General features: G+C 42.2%; 1 protein-coding gene across 6 annotated transcripts in view; it reads left to right on the top strand.

Annotated features, from left to right (window-relative positions):
• Positions 1-3,027, top strand: part of GADL1 (glutamate decarboxylase like 1) — a 134,837-nt gene extending 131,810 nt beyond the window's left edge. For all 6 annotated transcript variants that reach the window (XM_059846788.1, XM_059846759.1, XM_059846747.1 and 3 more), the window contains one exon: positions 303-3,027. In XM_059846788.1, the coding sequence (XP_059702771.1) occupies positions 303-476 (174 nt within the window). In that variant the 3' untranslated portion in view covers positions 477-3,027. The remainder of the gene's footprint in view (positions 1-302) is intronic.
• The last annotated feature ends 14,040 nt before the right edge of the window (positions 3,028-17,067 follow it).

Genomic DNA, 17,067 nt, shown 5'->3' with positions numbered 1-17,067 from the left:
AAGCAGGGAAACTAGAGACCTTTACCCAGCCTTTCCCATGTCACTGATGAGTGCCTCAAGCACCAGGGTTTAGATCTTGCTCCAATTTTTTCAGGAACTACAGAACGCAAGGGTCTCATTGCTTTAAACCTGCAGGTCTGAGCTTGGCTTTCCTTGGGGCAGGCAGTGGGGAAGTCAGGCAAGGACTGCAAAACTCAGACAGTTCAGAAAAACTCTGTAAGTCACAAAATACACTTCCTGCCCAAAAAGGCTGTATTTCTGAGTATGACTTTTTTTTTTTTTTTTTTTGTCTCTACTTTCAGGTTGCTCCTATAATTAAAGAGAGGATGATGAAGAAGGGCAGCATGATGCTTGGATACCAGCCTCACTGGGGCAAAGTCAACTTCTTCCGCCAGGTGGTTATCAGCCCACAGGTTAGCCGAGAGGACATGGACTTCCTGCTGGATGAAATCGAGCTTCTTGCTAAGGACTTGTAGCTGTAGCTCCACAGCATCAGGTGCTGCTCAGGTGTGATATTTATGGAGAGAGTGAGAGCAGCATTCTGGTGCTATTTTGTGGAAAGTAGTAAAAAGCTTGACAAATAGTTTGGAAACTGTCATTTTACAGATTGGTGTTGAGAACTCTGCAGGTAGACCACCCCTTCACAGGAAAGCATTTGCTGACAGGGGCTGGGGGGCAGGCTGGTGCTTCCAGCACCATTGCTGCCATTCTGGGAAGTGTTTCCTCAAGAAGGGAGCGCTTCTGAGAATGGTGTCTGTGCCCCAGGAAAGGCAGCTATTTACTGGGTGCCTGTGCACAGTGTAGCTCAAACTGGTCACTTATGCATGCAGGCAAAATTCCTCTGAAGTTGCTTTTAGGAGTGGATTTGTCAGTGAGCCTTAATATGCTAGTTAATTCTCTTATCTACTCTGTCAATATTTTAGTTTGGTAATTAACATGATAAGACTGGAAATTGTGAAGTTAAGTGAAATGAGTTCCTCAAGGCCACCTAACTAGGTGCATTGCCCGGGTTTTCCACTGTGAGCACAGGCAGACAGTGCAATGAGGCTCAGTGCAGACATCACACCAGGAGGAACCTCCTGCACAAAGCCCTGAGTAACCAATATTGACCCTGCTAGGAGCAGGTTGAACCAGATGACCTTTTAAGGTCCCTCGCAACCCATAGGATTTTGTGATTCTATGAAAGTCATTTGGTCCAGTCAGTGTTTGCCAGTGTTGCCCATCCAAAATATCCCCACTTTAGGAAAGCTGAAGATACTGGAATAACATTTAGAACTTCTTACTTCTTTGTCAACAGGATTTATCTATAATTTCTGAATTGTTGTTCACCTTCATCTATTTTTAAAGTGTAAAGATTTATTTAGACGCTTTTAGATGCACTTTAAATTTTAACAGAGAAAAAAATATATATTTACCTGGAAGATACATATTTTTATGCATGATTACTTTATATTAATAGTATAGCAAAATTGCTTATTTGTCATTGTTTGTTTGTATTTTCCTACAGATTTGAGATGACTCGATCTTATGTTATCAGTGTATAGTTTGTAATTTTACTCTGCTATTACAGTAGTGGTGATCAGAGAAGGTCTTCCTGTGATTTTAGGATATGAAGAGTTTGAACATTTTTGGTCAATCTTAAATTACAAAATTAAGTTCTGTGCTTTGTCTTTGTGGTGAGAATTAGACTATATTTTTCATCTGTTTTTTATTCCATAAAAATGATCCATTTTATAAAGATAGAAGTGTATTTCTTGTGATGAAGTTGTTGCAGCAAACCAATGGAAATAGCCATTTCTTTCACTTTGTAATCAACATCTGCTCACTTGTTAATGTTTTGCTGTTTGCTCCTTATTCTCTATTTGAGGTAGCACTGACCACAATGACCCTTCCTGCTATAATGTTTTCTGTCCTCCTGAAAGCTATTTTTAAACACAAAGCTTCCCTGTTTTCATTTCTTACATTGTACTAGGATCCAACATTGCATGAAATTCCTACTTCCAGTCTCCAGGATGATGGTGAGCAAAGCTAAACAAGGTCATGATAACTAGGGGGGTCACACAGTCAGAGCAGTGGTTAAATGCAAAGGTCACCTGCAGCCCTTGACAGGTGCCCTGAACAGTGTCCTGGAATGGATATATTTGTGCTATCATAGTGATACACCAGACTTTAAGCAAAACCCGTGTTGATAATAAAATGAATATCACAATGTGCCCCCTGGATTTTGCTCTTCAATACTTACAAATCACTCTATCATTTGTTGATGGAGAGTGCTTCTGGCTATACCAGTTATCCTGATCTTGGAAAGCCTAAGTTCAGGGCCCATAAGGCTTTTTTTGCCTCCCAGTCACTCAGGGTGGAGTGCAGAGTGCACAAGGAATGCTGCATGAAGGGGACAACTTTGCTCTTTCATCTTGAGTTAGACAGGACCATTACCCCTTCTCCTTCTCTTTTTTTGACCTTGAAGGGAAAGACAGAATACAGTGTCAGGATATTTTGTCTGTGGTCCAGATTCTTGGTGAGTACCTGATTTTTTGATTCATGGAGAAGTTATAACACCTTTCATCAGCTAAGAATTTGGTCCGTGATGTTTTGTGGCACCACCATGATCAAAAAAGTGTTACTGTCTTGTTTCTCTTTGTGTTCTCCAGACACTGTGACACTTGTGGCGCATGTCAGGCAGAAGTAACACAGTTCCTTTCAGTAGCAGTAGTGCCTATAGTATTTTTAAATGAGAGTAAACTGGAACCTTTTGTAGTTGCAGAAAATGAGTCTGATCATCATGGGCACTGATTTCTTTGAAGCTATAGGTTGACCTTCCAGTGTGATGTGAGTACCTTATCCAATCTCCATATATTTTCCATTGTTTCTGACCCTTTACCATGTTCCAGGTGCACAATATGATGGTTTCATTTCAGGACTAATGTAATTTTCTCATAATTACTTATGTTGGAGTAGTATGTAAAAAATGTCTATTTTGTAGCTGGTGATTTTAATAAAAAGTGAAGTAAATGACACCCTTATAAATACAGGCTGTCTGTCATTTGTCAATCTAAAACTGCATATACAAACATAGAAGGTACCTCTAAGCACTCCAGATAAATAGCACTTCAGCTTTAAAGTGTAAAACCTAGTTTAACCCTGCCTCAGGATGTGGTTTATCTGTGTGCTGTGCCCACATCATCTTTAATAAACATTTTGGGTGAAAACATGTCACGATTTATCTTACTCTTGCTTTCAAATGCAGAAGCTAAATTGTCTGTGCAAAAAGATGTTTAATTTTTATCTTTTTTTTTGCTATTCTAGCTAGTTGGGATTGACCCGTGAGCTCCCTCTCCTAGTTACTGGCAGGCTCCATCACTCAGGATGTTAAACAAAGTTCTGGAAGTAGTGAGGTACATGCATAAATTAGTATAGAAGCTGATCCATTTGTTGTCTGTAATTTCTTGTGTCTACCTCTAATAATTTTTTCAATAGAAAAGGAAATAAATACTTAGAAGGGATACAGAGGTAGATTTTATTCTTAGTTGCCTGGCTGCATCTTGTGAGAACTTTGAGCATTTTGTGATGGGTCCGTGTGCAAAATCACCCATGTAAGTCATTGTGCCTAGAGCCAGCAGTCCCTGTCCCAGGATTTCTCAGGATTTCTATTATGATTTTCTGTGATAAATAAGCACTAATAATCTCAGTCTGTTTACATATGATTTCAGTTCTTCAAACTCCCACTGATTTAACTGGAAACTTGCTGGATTGGACCCTGCATCTTGTCACTGGGATCTCTCATTTCAACACCAGTTTGATGCTCTGAACACCTCAGTTTATCTGTTCTATGTTTGTGCCTAGAGATTCAGATTTATCTTTATTTTTGTGAGACTGAATTGAAGCATGCTTTCATTTGTATCCTTCAGTGATGCATTAAGATGCTTTTCAAATATCATTTGACCTGTCTTAAAGAACAAGAAACGTTCTTTAAGAAAAGCCTAATAGAACTGGTAGAGTTACATTCCCAGAATGCCAAGTAAGAGTATGTAAAAACCTGTTATGTGCTTGTGACCTCCTCATACACACAGCCCATAGCACTGATTCATGCTCAAGTGATTTTTAGTTTTAAATCTCCATGTGTTGTGATAGGGCTTACAAAACTGATATGAAATGTTGAAGGCAGAGGATAATAATTCAGAATTACTAAATGTTGAGTTTGATATCTTCTGTTAAGTCACAGAGGAGTTCTGTGACGTGCCAAAAGTGAGCTAAAAGTGACATTTGAGTCCCACATTTTCTACTGTGCCAAATCTGCCCAGCCTCCCTTCCCCATTGGCTACTTTCATGGTTTTTCAGTGGCTGAGTAACATGTGGAAAATCAATTGTTGGAAATCAGATGTTGCAAGTACGGCCCACTCATTCCTGTCCTCCTTTTTGTGGTGTAACTGGTAAATGCTGGTAATTATTTGAGCTTATGAGCACTGTATCTAGTGCAGTTGCTGCTAAATATTGCTACTGTTAAATCCTGAAATAATACAATTGCAATACAATAATACAAGGTTAATTTTGTCTTAATTGCTCACACTAATTGCAGGTTAGATGCAATCAAACCTGCACTGCCTGGCAAATGCACTGTGCACACCACAAGAAACCCTGGTGGAGGGTTTTTTTTTCTTTAAATTGAATCTAGTCTCCCACAATTACATGTTTTTTCTTCAGATGTACAATTAGATGTTATTACTCTAATTCTGTAACTGCATAATAATCAACAAAAAAAATACTTTGAGAAATAAAACAAACAAAGAAATTTGCTCTGCAAGAGAAACAAAAAAGAGAATGTCAAAGGTTTCAAGGCAAGCCCACAGAATGGCCGTGTGAATTATTAACCTCTGCTAAGTGAATTGCTGTGTGCCTGTGCTGCAGGAGTGGAGCAGGGAAGCTGTTCCAGTCATGGAGTCATTAAAGAACTTGTGCATGCCTTGGCACTGCAGCAATCCACCCCAGCATGCCATGCCTATCCAATATCCTAAAGAAGCCCTTCCAGAAGTCTGGACACTTTGCTGTACATTGATGATTTTTGTATATATCAAGGTAAAGTTTGTTTTAAAGCAGTGACACTGAAAGGGTAATCTTTAAAAAGTCCAAGAGAGAGGGCCACTTTCAGCCTTGGTAGCTCAGGTGCAACTAAAGAACAATAGATCACATTTCTAAAATTCATTAAAGAAAACTTGTAAAATCTTTAATTTTATTAAGGATGAAGGCAAATAATAGAAAGTGAAAGATATGGACTCTTAATAATTCCTTCAAACACAGATGTTCTGTTTTGATGAAGTAATTTCTTTCTTATGACTTGTACAAAGCTATTTAAAAATGGAAAGTGTGATGAGAACACTTGCCATGAAACAGCACAGACCCATGAAAAGTAACATTTTTCTGTAGGACTGTGCACAACACTGTTCTTCCAAGAAACTCTCACCCAGCTTGTCATTCTGGGAAGTGACTCCTTAAATCTGTCAGACACTGACACTGGCAGCTTGATCCATCCTTTCTTTTCATGCTAATTGATAGGGATTTTTGTTCTTTCTCTGTTTTTGTACCCTCTCTCATGCCTGTAAAGTTATTTTTCAGAGGGGTATTTCCAGTATTTGGAGCTATAGAAAAAAATGTCAGAGTAGCATAAGGGCTAAGATTGAAAGTTGAAGCAAATGTAGTGCTCAGGTTATCCTTTTTTCAGTAATGGATTTGTCCAGATGCTCAGATGATGAGCAGCCACAGCTTCTGCTGGAACTGTGGTAACACCAAAATCAAGACTCCACATGGGAGACCAGACCTTGAGAAACTGATTAAGACAAAGAGTGGCTGAGAGAAACATTACTTGCCCTCTTTTACAGATGAATGATACACAAGGAACTTAAAACTTCTATTTTTGTGAAAACTTGTGCCATAGCTTTAGAAAAATTGTGGAAGATGTCACTAACAGGAGACAGCAGTGAGTGAAAAATGGGGGATACTCTGATATGGGCTTGGCAGAGGGAGAGCTGCTAGACTAGCCAGAGAGTTTTATGGGAATAAAAACTTGATTTTCCAGACTAGACTCTTCAAGTATTTGCTGTTTCATCATTTGGGTCAATCTACATAAGATGGGAAGCAGGACTGAAAATGTAAAGTGAATAGGACTAGTGAAAGATGAGTAATGGGGACCGGATGATACTTTGGTATTGATTCTGAGCTAATCTAACTTCATGCTGTCATCACTAACCTTTCCAGAAAAATCAGACATATGTTCACAAAATTTGCTGATGGAGTTTTTTTGGAAATTTTAGAGTTTGATGTGCATGGAGTACTAGGTGATTTCTAAGTATGTGTGACAGAGGAGACAGTAAAAAAAACTGTAAAATCTTTGGGGACTTGCAAAAAGTCCCCAAGCAAGAACTTTTTTATACAAGGTAGGACAAACTAAACACATGCAAAGCAGAAAATTATGAAGACAAGTATAATGATGGCATAAAAAGCAGTGTTAAAGCAGTCATGAATTAAGCCTAAATGACATGTAAATAAAGTCATCCAGCCAAGAAATTCAGTGGTCATCAAAGCAGACCTAGCCTCTCATCTGGAGAACAGCAGCAAGGTAACTCGGGCTGGGCAGCAGGCTCAGTGCCTGGTCCAGCTCTGTTGTACCTCAGGCTGCGAGCAGTGAACAGTGGAAATATTAACTGGTGCTGCAGAGCCAAAGGATAGCTCTGCAGAGTCGTGTGCTCCATCTACTGGTGTATCCTCTGGCAACCCACTTTTACCACACCCAGGAGGTCTTTTCCAAAGAGCACTCCTGGACCTCTCACATGTGGCAGAGGAGGGGATGGAATTGAAAGATCTTGGGATTTTTTTTTTTTTTGGCAAAAATGAATTGTCAGAAAATGTTGCTTTGATTTTGGCAGTCTCCTTTAAAAACATTGAATTTTGATGGACTTTGGGGAAAAATATGCAGACCTGTGATTATTTGTTTTTTATCCTGCCTAGGTAGTGACCAGAATGTGTTTCCATGCTGTGTAACCCATTATGACGCTGGTGTATTTGAGGCATCCAAGATGAACAATGGAGAATTCATGGCAACATGAATTCAACGTGAAAAATTCAGTTCCCTGATTCTGAACCCCCCAGCCAAGCAGTAAATCCTTATCCTTGCTTTTACCAAGGTAAGAAAAGGAGTTCAGGAGTGTATAAACCATTTTTAAGTTGTATAGCTCCAGAATGCTCAGACTCCAGGCTTGATTTTATCACAGAATCATAGAATAAGCTGAGTTGGAAGGGTCATCAGGATCCTCAAGTCCAGCTCCTGGACCTTCACAGGACACCCCAAGTGTCACACCATGTACCTCAGAGCATTGTCCAAACACTTCTTGCACTCTGCCAGGCTTGGTGCTGTGACTACTTCTCTGAGGAGCCTGTTCCAGTGCTCAGCCACCCTCTGGGTGAAACACCTTTTCCTGACATCTGACCTAAACCTCTCCTGAGCCAGCTTCATGCTGTTCCCTTGTGTTCCATCCCAGGTCATGAGAGTGAAGAGATCTGTAGCTGCCCCTCCCCTTTTCTCTTGAGGATGCTGAAGACCACAATGAGATCTCTGCTCACTCTCCTCTTCTCTAGTCTGAACAGACCAAGTGACCTCAGCCACTCTTCACCAGGCTTCCCCTACAAACCCTTCAACATCCTTATGGCTCTCCTTTGGACACTCTCTAATCGATTAATGTCTTTACATTGTGGTGCCCAAAACTGCACCCAAAACTCCAGATGAGTCTGCACCAGTCCAGAATAGTGCAGGACCTTTATTCTGAAGCTATCCAAGTGTCAGGGTTTTTTTATATTTTCCTTTCTGTGAGAAATATCAATGTTCTATAGGGAGTTGCAAAAGAGGATGTCCTGCCCCCATGCTCCAGAACATTTTGCAATTTCCCACAGAACAAAATTTCCAGCTTCTTGGCCACTCTGAACTCAGACATTTGGAGGCATTGATTGAACACAGCCCTGGAACTTCTGCGGCAGGAAAAGATCTCAAGATCTCATTGAGAAACTATGACCTCCATCCTGAAACAGGATCAGTGATATCAGGGAACTAGTGTTCAACCTTTTTCTAGTCTATAAATCATGACCAAAAATTCTGGAAAATCTGCAGCCTTCCCTTGAGGTTTTTGTAATGGATGTTTCAGATTTTTTCTTATGTCCTTGATAACTGCCATGATTACGGCCAACAAGTATTTTCCCCCTTTGTGTTTTCTACATCTACAAAGATTCTAATCTTATTAACCCTTAATTTTCTTCTTGTCTAGTCCTGCATTGCAGTAATTGCTCTCATGTTTCCTCAGAGGCCATGTTTTAAAATCATCTGACTATTCTATCCAAAACAAGACAGAGCAGTGCTATGGAACCTTACCAGGTTTTAAAAGAGTGGCCGGATCACTCTGTACATCTCTCAGCAGCCACTGCTGTTCATCCATCACAGTATGATGTTCACCTTCTTTTGTAACAGCAAGACATGATTGATTCTTACCAGGTTTGTTATCCTCCCTGGGCATTAGAGCTTCTTTGGCCAACTGCTCTAAGCAGCTTTTCCCCATTAGATCTGTACATTTAATTAGTCTTTAGTAAGTGTTTCCACTAAAGAGAATAATGTTTTCTCAAAATATTTATTTAATCTGCCAAGAACAATTTGAATTGTCATTCTGTCTGTCCTGCAGCACAATTGCAGCCTCTCCCAGCATGATGCAGTTTGCAGATTTAATAAGCTGATATTTTTGTCCATCACCTAGGCTATTTCTTAAAACAATGGGATAGGAAGAGTCGCTGTTTAACCATAGCTGTGGAACCATATTTAAATGCTGCCTAAATCCATGTTGTCTCCTAGTCTTCTCTCATTGATTTCCAGTTGTCTATAAATAGTTTGATTCTTCCTACCCCTTGTAATTATCTGAGATACAAGGGGCTGAATGGGTTCTCCAGCTCCTCTTGCACCCTTTCAAATGACAAGTGCCAGTTCTGCCCCTTGGACAACGTGGGGGCAAGACATGCAGCTGCACATCTGGGGGCATGTTGCAACTTGGAGAATTTGTTCCTGAAGTGGTTGAACCTCAGGTTGGATGTGGATGGGGCTGAAGCTAGCAGGTGCAGGAAAGCCTATTGAGGCCATGTGCCTGGCTGCTGACTCCATGGGAAAGCAAGAACATGGAAAGGGGAAAATGAGGGAACACTGGAATCTTGCCTTGGTACAGAGTCACGATGTAGTTGGGACTTGCATCTGGATTTGGAGCCAGACATGTGCTCTCATTTTACGCAGGAAAGTCAGAGTAGTCAAAGAGAAGCATGGCTAGGTATGAGATTGTGGGAATGCATTTCACCTAGATCAGTCAGGCTGAAACAATAAATACACTAAGCATTCTTCACCTTCTTGCTATCCTGTGCTATTTTGAAAATTAATCTTTTGTTGTCTGATTGTAGGTAAAGAATAATATAGCCAAACAAGTGCAACACAGTTTGACCTTTCCAGATGCTTTTCTCTTTTTAAATTCTTCCTGGTGGGTTTCATTTTCTGTGTGTTGTTTTTTTTTTTTTTTTTTTTTTTTGTTAATGTTTTTCTTCATAAAGCATACCCTCTGCATTTAGTTTGCTACGTTTCTTAAGAACTGGAGGACAAAGTTGTTGCTCTGAACTCAGAGTGTTGAACCTGATGAGACAATCATGTAGGAGGTAGGGCATTAAAAAAAAAAAAGCTATTTCCCTTCCCAATTAAGAGCTCTTTCCCCATAATTACTGTCTTAATGGAAGCACAACATGCAGCTCACAATACCAATGATTTCATTTTAATTACTACTGGAAGACAATTAAAGCAGTCATTTAAAAATGCAATTCTGCACACCATGGATGGGACTCATGCTGGAGCAGTTTGTGAAGAACTGCAGCCCATGGGAAGGACTCAAGCTGGAGCAGGGGAAGGACTTCTCTCCCTGAGCAATGGCAGGAACAACCTGTGGTGAACTGACTGTAACCCCTACTCCCTGTCTCCCTGAGCCACTGTGGGGGATTAGGTAAATCCTGTGAAGGAGAGAGGCGTAGAAGGTGTCTTAAGATTTGGTTTACTTCTCATTATGCTGCTCTGATTTTTATTAGTAATAAATTAAGTTAATTTCCCCAATTCAAGTCTCTTTTGCCTGTGATGATAATTGATGAATGGTTTCTCCTGGTCCTTATCTCAACTCGAACCTTTCACTGTATTCTCTCTCCCCTGTCCAGCTGACAAGGGGAGTGATAGAGCAGCTCTGGTGGGTGCCTGGCATCCAGCCAGCATCAAGCCAGGACAGTTTAATAGGGAAAGCGAAAGCTGAACACACACACAAAGCAAAACAAGGAATTAATTCACTGCTTCCCACGGGCAGGCAGCTGTTCAGCCATCCCCAGGAAAGCAGGGCCCCATCACATGTAATAGTGACTTAAAAAGACAAACACCATCACTCCAAATGTCTCCCGCTTCTTCCTTATCCCCCTATGTTATAAACTGAGCATGATGTCCTAATCTGGAATATCCCTTTGGTCAGTCTGGGTCACCTGTCCCAGCTGTGTCTCCTCTCAACCTCCCAAACTGCACTCCCAAATTCCCAGCCAATATGGCAATCTGGGAAGCAGAAAAGGCCTTGGCTCTGTGCAAGCCCTGCTCAGCAACAACAAACACATCTCCATATTATCAACCCTGTGATCAGCACAACTCCAAAACACAGCTCCATACAGGCCACTGTGAGGAAAATTACCTCAGCCAAACCCAGCACATGTCCTCAGGTTAATAATTTTATGATTGACAAGATATGTGGCTCAAGCAGGAAGTGTGTTGCTATGATGGTAAAGAGAAGACATTCACTCATAATATTCATACATTCCTATTGCTAATGCGTTGGTCGTGCATAAGGAAAAGGAGATGAAAAACATGAACATCAGTATTTGACCTCTCTGACCCTGTAGCCAAAGTTTATTCCATGCATTTGTCCATGAAAAAATTTCCATCTCTTCTAAAAGCTAATAGGATTGATTTTGAGCATCAGGACAAGTAGTGCAAATATACAGAGTTCCAGTCTAGCCATCACACATGGCAATCAGGCCTCAGCAAGCATTGTCAAAATGCACATTGGAAACTTGAAAGGCAAAAGGTTTTTGTAAAAATCCATTGTATTTCTTGCTTGTATTTTTGAGCTGAATACTTTATATTGTTAGTATTAATGTGAAGGCTCCTAAAGGATAGAAAAACCAGTCTTTAAGTTATTTCGTGAGCACTCTCCATGTGTTGGTGGGCAAGGCACGCTGTCAGGGCTGAAAACCTGCCTGCAATCCATGGACACGAGAAGTCAAATTGATGAAGTCAAATCTACTGGCTTGAGCAGTGCTGGTGAAGCGAAGGGATGGTCCCAAAGTACACCCATGAAAGCACGTAGAGCAGGCTTCTCCTCTCCAGGCTTCAGCTCTGGGACCATTTGCTGCTCATGCTTAGGCTGCCCCTGGCTCCCTGCACAGCCCTGCTCCAAACTGGCCACAGGAGCCACATTTGGGCCAAGCTGTGGATGTGGTGGGGATGGTGAGACTGCTTGCTCTCAGGACATTTTGAGACTCTTTCACATTGAAAAGCAAACCTTATTCTGCCAAAATGTTTTCATCTAGACCTAATAAAAGCAAATTAGACTCTTCCCCAGATCAGGAATTAATTTTGTCTGGTTGTGTGTCATGGCTAGAGTAAACAGTTTATACTTGGGCAAAGGCTGTGTTTAAGTATGGCTGGATCCTGTTTGGTTTACTGTGATTAACCTAAACAATTGAGAAATGTTGAAACAAGTTAATTTAAATTCTTTCTTCCATTTCCTACAGCTTTCATAAGGTGAGGTTCTTAAAGCAACTGTCCCAGAAATTATTTCAAGAAAATTAGTGTTAACATTCTTACATTAAAATGAAATTATGGTGGTTCCCCCCATCCTCCTTATTTAGTAAGGCTTACATGTCCTTTCCAGATGTACACAAGCTAAACAACCTGCTGCTTAATGGGAGATGTCCTTATGCTCAAAACATAGGAGCATTCCACTATGGCATTCTAAGCATTACAAGAAATACCTGGAGTCATAGAATAACAGAATAAGCTGAGTTGGAAGGGACCCATCAGGACCATCAAGTCCAACTCCTGGCTCTGCACAGGAGAGCCCCAAGAGTCACAACATGTGCCTGAGAGCATTGTCCAAACACTTGAGTCCTGTCAGGCTTGGTGCTGTGACCACTTTCTTGGGGAGCCTGTTCCAGTGCTCAGCCCCTAGACTCTGGGTGAAGAACTTTTGTCCTGTTACACAATCCCCTGCAAGTTGCTTTTGCAAACTCTTCCTCAGTGTTGGGGCTGAAGTGTCAGTGATCTCATGTCACAGAAACACTGCTCCTGCTGCTCACATGGAGATTAGATGAGCAAAAGGGGTGGTGGCCAAAGTACATGAATGAGTCTGTATGGAATTGTACAGGACTTACTAACTGTAAAATTAAAAGTCTTGGTATGAGATTTATGTCTTGTCTTAATTTTTTTAGCTAATTAAAAGTGTAGCCTATTTTCTTCTGCCTCCAGAAGCACCAGATGGCTTATGGAAGCAAGTATTTTTGTTGAAGAGAATCAGTAGTTTGACTTTATTTGATGAAAGGAGGAAACCTCATCTTTCCAGAAATGTCTGGATTCAAGTATCAGCAGTTATTATTTTTAACTTGCTTAGTGCCTGTCTTATTGACAGTCTGCTCCTGAATATGCTGTCTGCTAACCCATGTGCTGCAAATTCTCCTTGGTGGCAGCAGTTTTGAGCAGATGGGCTTTGTGTTTTCTTTCATTGGATCCTTTCCCTGACAGCCTTTATTTCAGTTTTGTTGGATCAAAGATGAAACACTGGTTTTTGTCATTCTAGGCATACAAAAAGCCTTGCTCTTTCAAAAAATAGTACTTTACTTTAAATGATTCTCAAAAAGTCACATGAGAATGCTCTGAGAGACCCCAGAACAGACCTTGTGTTTCCATCTCAATCACTGAAGCAACAACCCTCAGCACTTCTGGTTCTGGGGAAGCATTTCTTATATGTTGCCAAACAATCTATTCCAATTTAATATGGATATCTTTCAAATCCTTTCTTACTGAGTAGTCATAGCATAGACAGCCTTGATCAGTGAGTGCAGAGCATGTGTAAGGAAGTCAGATAAAGCCCAGCCTTAAGAGCTGAACATTTGCAGCCACAGACAGATGTTTATCTGAGGAGAAGTTTATACTGCCTTCAGTTTGAGAACTAGAAAGACAGTTTTCACCTTCAAGCAAAATCAGGAATTAGATGCAATCAATAGATTCTGTAAAAAAAATTTATAACCTTAAATGGTCTCCTGAAAGGTTGAATCATGAAGACCCTGGCATTTTTTTAACAGCAAGGAATCTATTTCTGGAGCTTTTTGTGTGACACAGGCTTTATTGAGGTGGGGAAGTTCCATTTCTGTAGCTCAGCATACAGCTCTGATAGCAGGTCCTGCATCTCAAGCTGGTTCGGTTCATCCAAAATAAAGCACTTGCCTATGCCCCACACACTGCCAGCTGGTGGCTGAAGCACTCGGTAAAAACTGGGACGTTTCAGAGAGCCTTATGTTACACTGGCAGGTGGCTGAGCTGTAAAATACAGAAATCCCTGCTCCAGCAGGGCTGGAAGCGTTGTAGGACTGTTTTCATCCTGGCTCAACACCTGGGATTCGTGTGGAGGAGGTTGTGAGTCGAGGGTGAGGTTGGGGGGGCCTAGTGCAAGTTGCTCATGTGTATTACAAACTGATGGAAGCTTCACCCCAGCGGTACCAGGAGCAGATTATGTGGTTGTCTGCTCCTTCAGAAAGAGAAGACAACTGTGGTCCAGGGAGCCTCGTGCAGCCACTCATGGGAGCAGAAAGACAGCAAACCTGGCTGGAAACCTGATCACCATGTCCATGCAAGCCTGTTAGATACACATCTGATGTGTGGCTCTCTTGGGCTTTGCTTCCTTTGTATCATTTCTGCCCTGAGAGAGCCAAGGGGCAGTGTGTTAAACAGGTGTATGCAGGGGGCTTGCTTGCTCAGGTGCTGTTTCTGGAGGACAGACCCTGGTGGTCAGGATGGTCTCTGCTGGGGTAAAGATGAGGCTGGGGGGCATAGAGGGCTGCAGGAGGAAGGGCACAGCCCCAGACTGATCAGAAACAACGGGGAGGTGCCCTTTGGGAGGTCATGCAATATCTGCTGCAGGTTTTATTTCTGAAACACAAACACAGAGGGGAGTTTTCATGAGAGGAAGACCAGCACCATGATCCAAAACCTGGGGGAGAGGGAGGTCACTGTGCAGCCCTTGCTGGGCATCTGAAGGTGCTGGGGAAGAGGAGTGGTTGGGAGGTACTGCTGGCAGCCTGGGCTTGAGGCCATGGATGAAAGAACAAAGAGCAAGGTGAATTGCTTTTTGTTTTTTCTTCCACAGAAAATCCTTGCTGCAGCAGAGAAAGAAAACAAGCGTTTTCAGCTGTGAGTGCTCCCCCCTGTGACAAAGAACAGGGTCAGCCTGGGAAGGAATGCCAGGGATCTTTGCTCTCCCTGGTTTCACATGGCAACGTCTTTGCGAGAGAGACATCTTAGCTGTGAGGGTTTAATCATGCCAAACTTGATCAGGTGACTGTCTAATCTTTTTAAGAGTTTAGTTACAGAAATGAAACTATCTGAAGAGATTGTTTTATCACCATTACAGCTGAGCAAATAATTCACAACAAATAATTTATGAGCTGCCTTTGGCCTTTGCCTCTTCATGAAGTAATTAGATGGTGCACAAAGCATTCATTAGTCAAGAATTTTAAATCTATTTCCTGGGCATGGTCCTCTCAGGAGACTCACAATTTGGCTGTATTTCAACAAACCACTGACTGTCTCCAGCTTTCTGCCCAGGAGCAACACCATTCATCATCCAAAGGTCCAAAATAGGTGAGAGCAGCCAGTAGGTCGAGGCATGGAGAGGAAATGGGGTCCAGACCACCAGGCTGGGGCACCATGAACTCAGGCCAACTGATTCTTGTGGGTCGTGCTGGGAAATGTAACCCAGTAGGACACAGGTGTCTGAAAGAAAAAAAAAAAACAACCAAGGACCAAAATCCTGTCATGAGGTGCATCACTTATATTGACCCAGGCTGAGACGAATTTTTGCCATCCCTGCACACAGCAAGAGCCTTCTCAACACACACATGGTGTGCACCGACTTGCAGGAGTGTTTGCCAAGTAATAAGCAGCATGAAGGCAGCCAAACTGCATTCAGGAACAGGCAGACAGTCTGGAACTGAACTCACTCCATCTTCTTTGTGGCCAGAGGGAAAAATTGCCACGGGCAGAATTTTATTAAAAACACAATGCCAAAAAATAAAAAACAAAAAGCAAGGAGTAGAGAGAGAAAGAAATAAGGATGGGGAAATAAATTAATCAATGTTCCTCTGGGAGCAAAGGAAGCCCTTGGGCCCCAGTACAGCTGGCTTGACAAGAGGACAATATTGCAGGTGCTCTACATGTGGCCCAGTTTGTTTCCAGGTGCACTCAGAATAACGATGTCGTAATGCATTTCTATTTCTTTTTTTTTCTCCTCAGAAGCTGGGTCATTATTTTTTCCTTCTTTTATCATTCATGTCTATTCCAGTAGCAATTTGGAATACCCTAGAAGGGGGTGAAATCCCCACTGTGCTGGAAATTATGTGAACTGGTGACACAGGCAGGCTGCACTGGGAAACTTCCTTATCCAGTAGAGACCACTGCAAGGTTCAGCAGTAAAGCCAAGGACTGCTTTCTGCACTGCACAGCTGGAGCCTCCTTGCTGTGCACCCTGGTGATAAAATGCGGACCGACACACTAATTAAGAGCTGCTCACAGTAGGATGTACAATATAATATCTAGGATAAGAAAGGTGGGCAAAACCTTAACTGGAAAAAAAAAAAATTAGAAGTATATAAAGTATACTTTATTTCAAGGATATCGTGTACTTCGAGACTAAAAGATCTGTGGAATTTTGCCTGCTACATTTTTAAAAGGCATTTGCAACACTTGCTTGCTGTGTTTTGCCAAAAGGACTCAGACTCTGAGCCAGCATAAACAGGATGTTGGGGCCTGAAGGTCTTTGCCCGTATGTGGCCAGTGGTGGGGACTGCTGAGGGCTGGCCACCGCCACCAGAGCACTGGCACATGCTAGGGCCAGCCACAGGGATGCTTGGCTTGCCAAGGCTCAGCAGGGCACTGCTGGAAACCACAGAGGTGTGGGCAGTGAGCCTTTGCATCCTGTCGGGAAGCTGAGAGCTGTTCTTGTACTTGGCAGAGGGCAGCTGGCTTGAAGGAGGAGCTGTTCACCTGGGGCTGGCTGCTTGAGGGGTACCTAGGCAAGGCCTCTTTCACAAAGCCCTTGTTTTGCCAGTTTTAGACTTGATGTGGCCACTCTCCTTTGTGCACCTGACACTGCCTGTGTGTGTTGCTCTGTTCAGAGCACTGAGTGCCCAGAGAGACTGTGAAATCACTGACATGCTATGAAACCCCTGACATGCTCAAAATTCAACCAGGCTTTGAGCAACCTGAATTAAGGTGCCTGTTTGGAACATGACCCTGGACCAGATGACAAACAAGCACAGAACAGACTCAGGTGCCCCTGCCAGCCTCAGTTATTCTGTGATTTTGCTTGACTCATGAATGAAGACAATGTGGATTCCTCTTTGAGGTATCCACACTTGAAGGTTCATAAGGAGATAGTCAGTGCAGCCAAGTGTGAGGGCCAGTGGAGGTTTTGGCATGAAAATACAATCCATGAAAAAAATGGTGAAGTCTGGAACATCTCAGATGCCAGTATCAGACCCTGATGGATGGCATCCTGTGCAAAGGCTTAGATTCAACCCAAGTAACATTCAAGACAGTTTGAAGAGGGCAGAGGGAGGTATCTTGCTCATTTTTTTAAAATCTGTGTTCTGCATGCCTTCCACGGGAGGGGTATCACCTTAAAAAGGTGAAAGCTCTTTGTGGAGAGCAGT

This window comes from Haemorhous mexicanus, chromosome 1, assembly GCF_027477595.1.
Source record: "Haemorhous mexicanus isolate bHaeMex1 chromosome 1, bHaeMex1.pri, whole genome shotgun sequence".
Classification (NCBI taxonomy): domain Eukaryota; kingdom Metazoa; phylum Chordata; class Aves; order Passeriformes; family Fringillidae; genus Haemorhous; species Haemorhous mexicanus.
The sequence above is the reverse complement of the archived record's forward strand: the minus strand, read 5'-3'. Positions and strand labels throughout refer to the sequence as shown.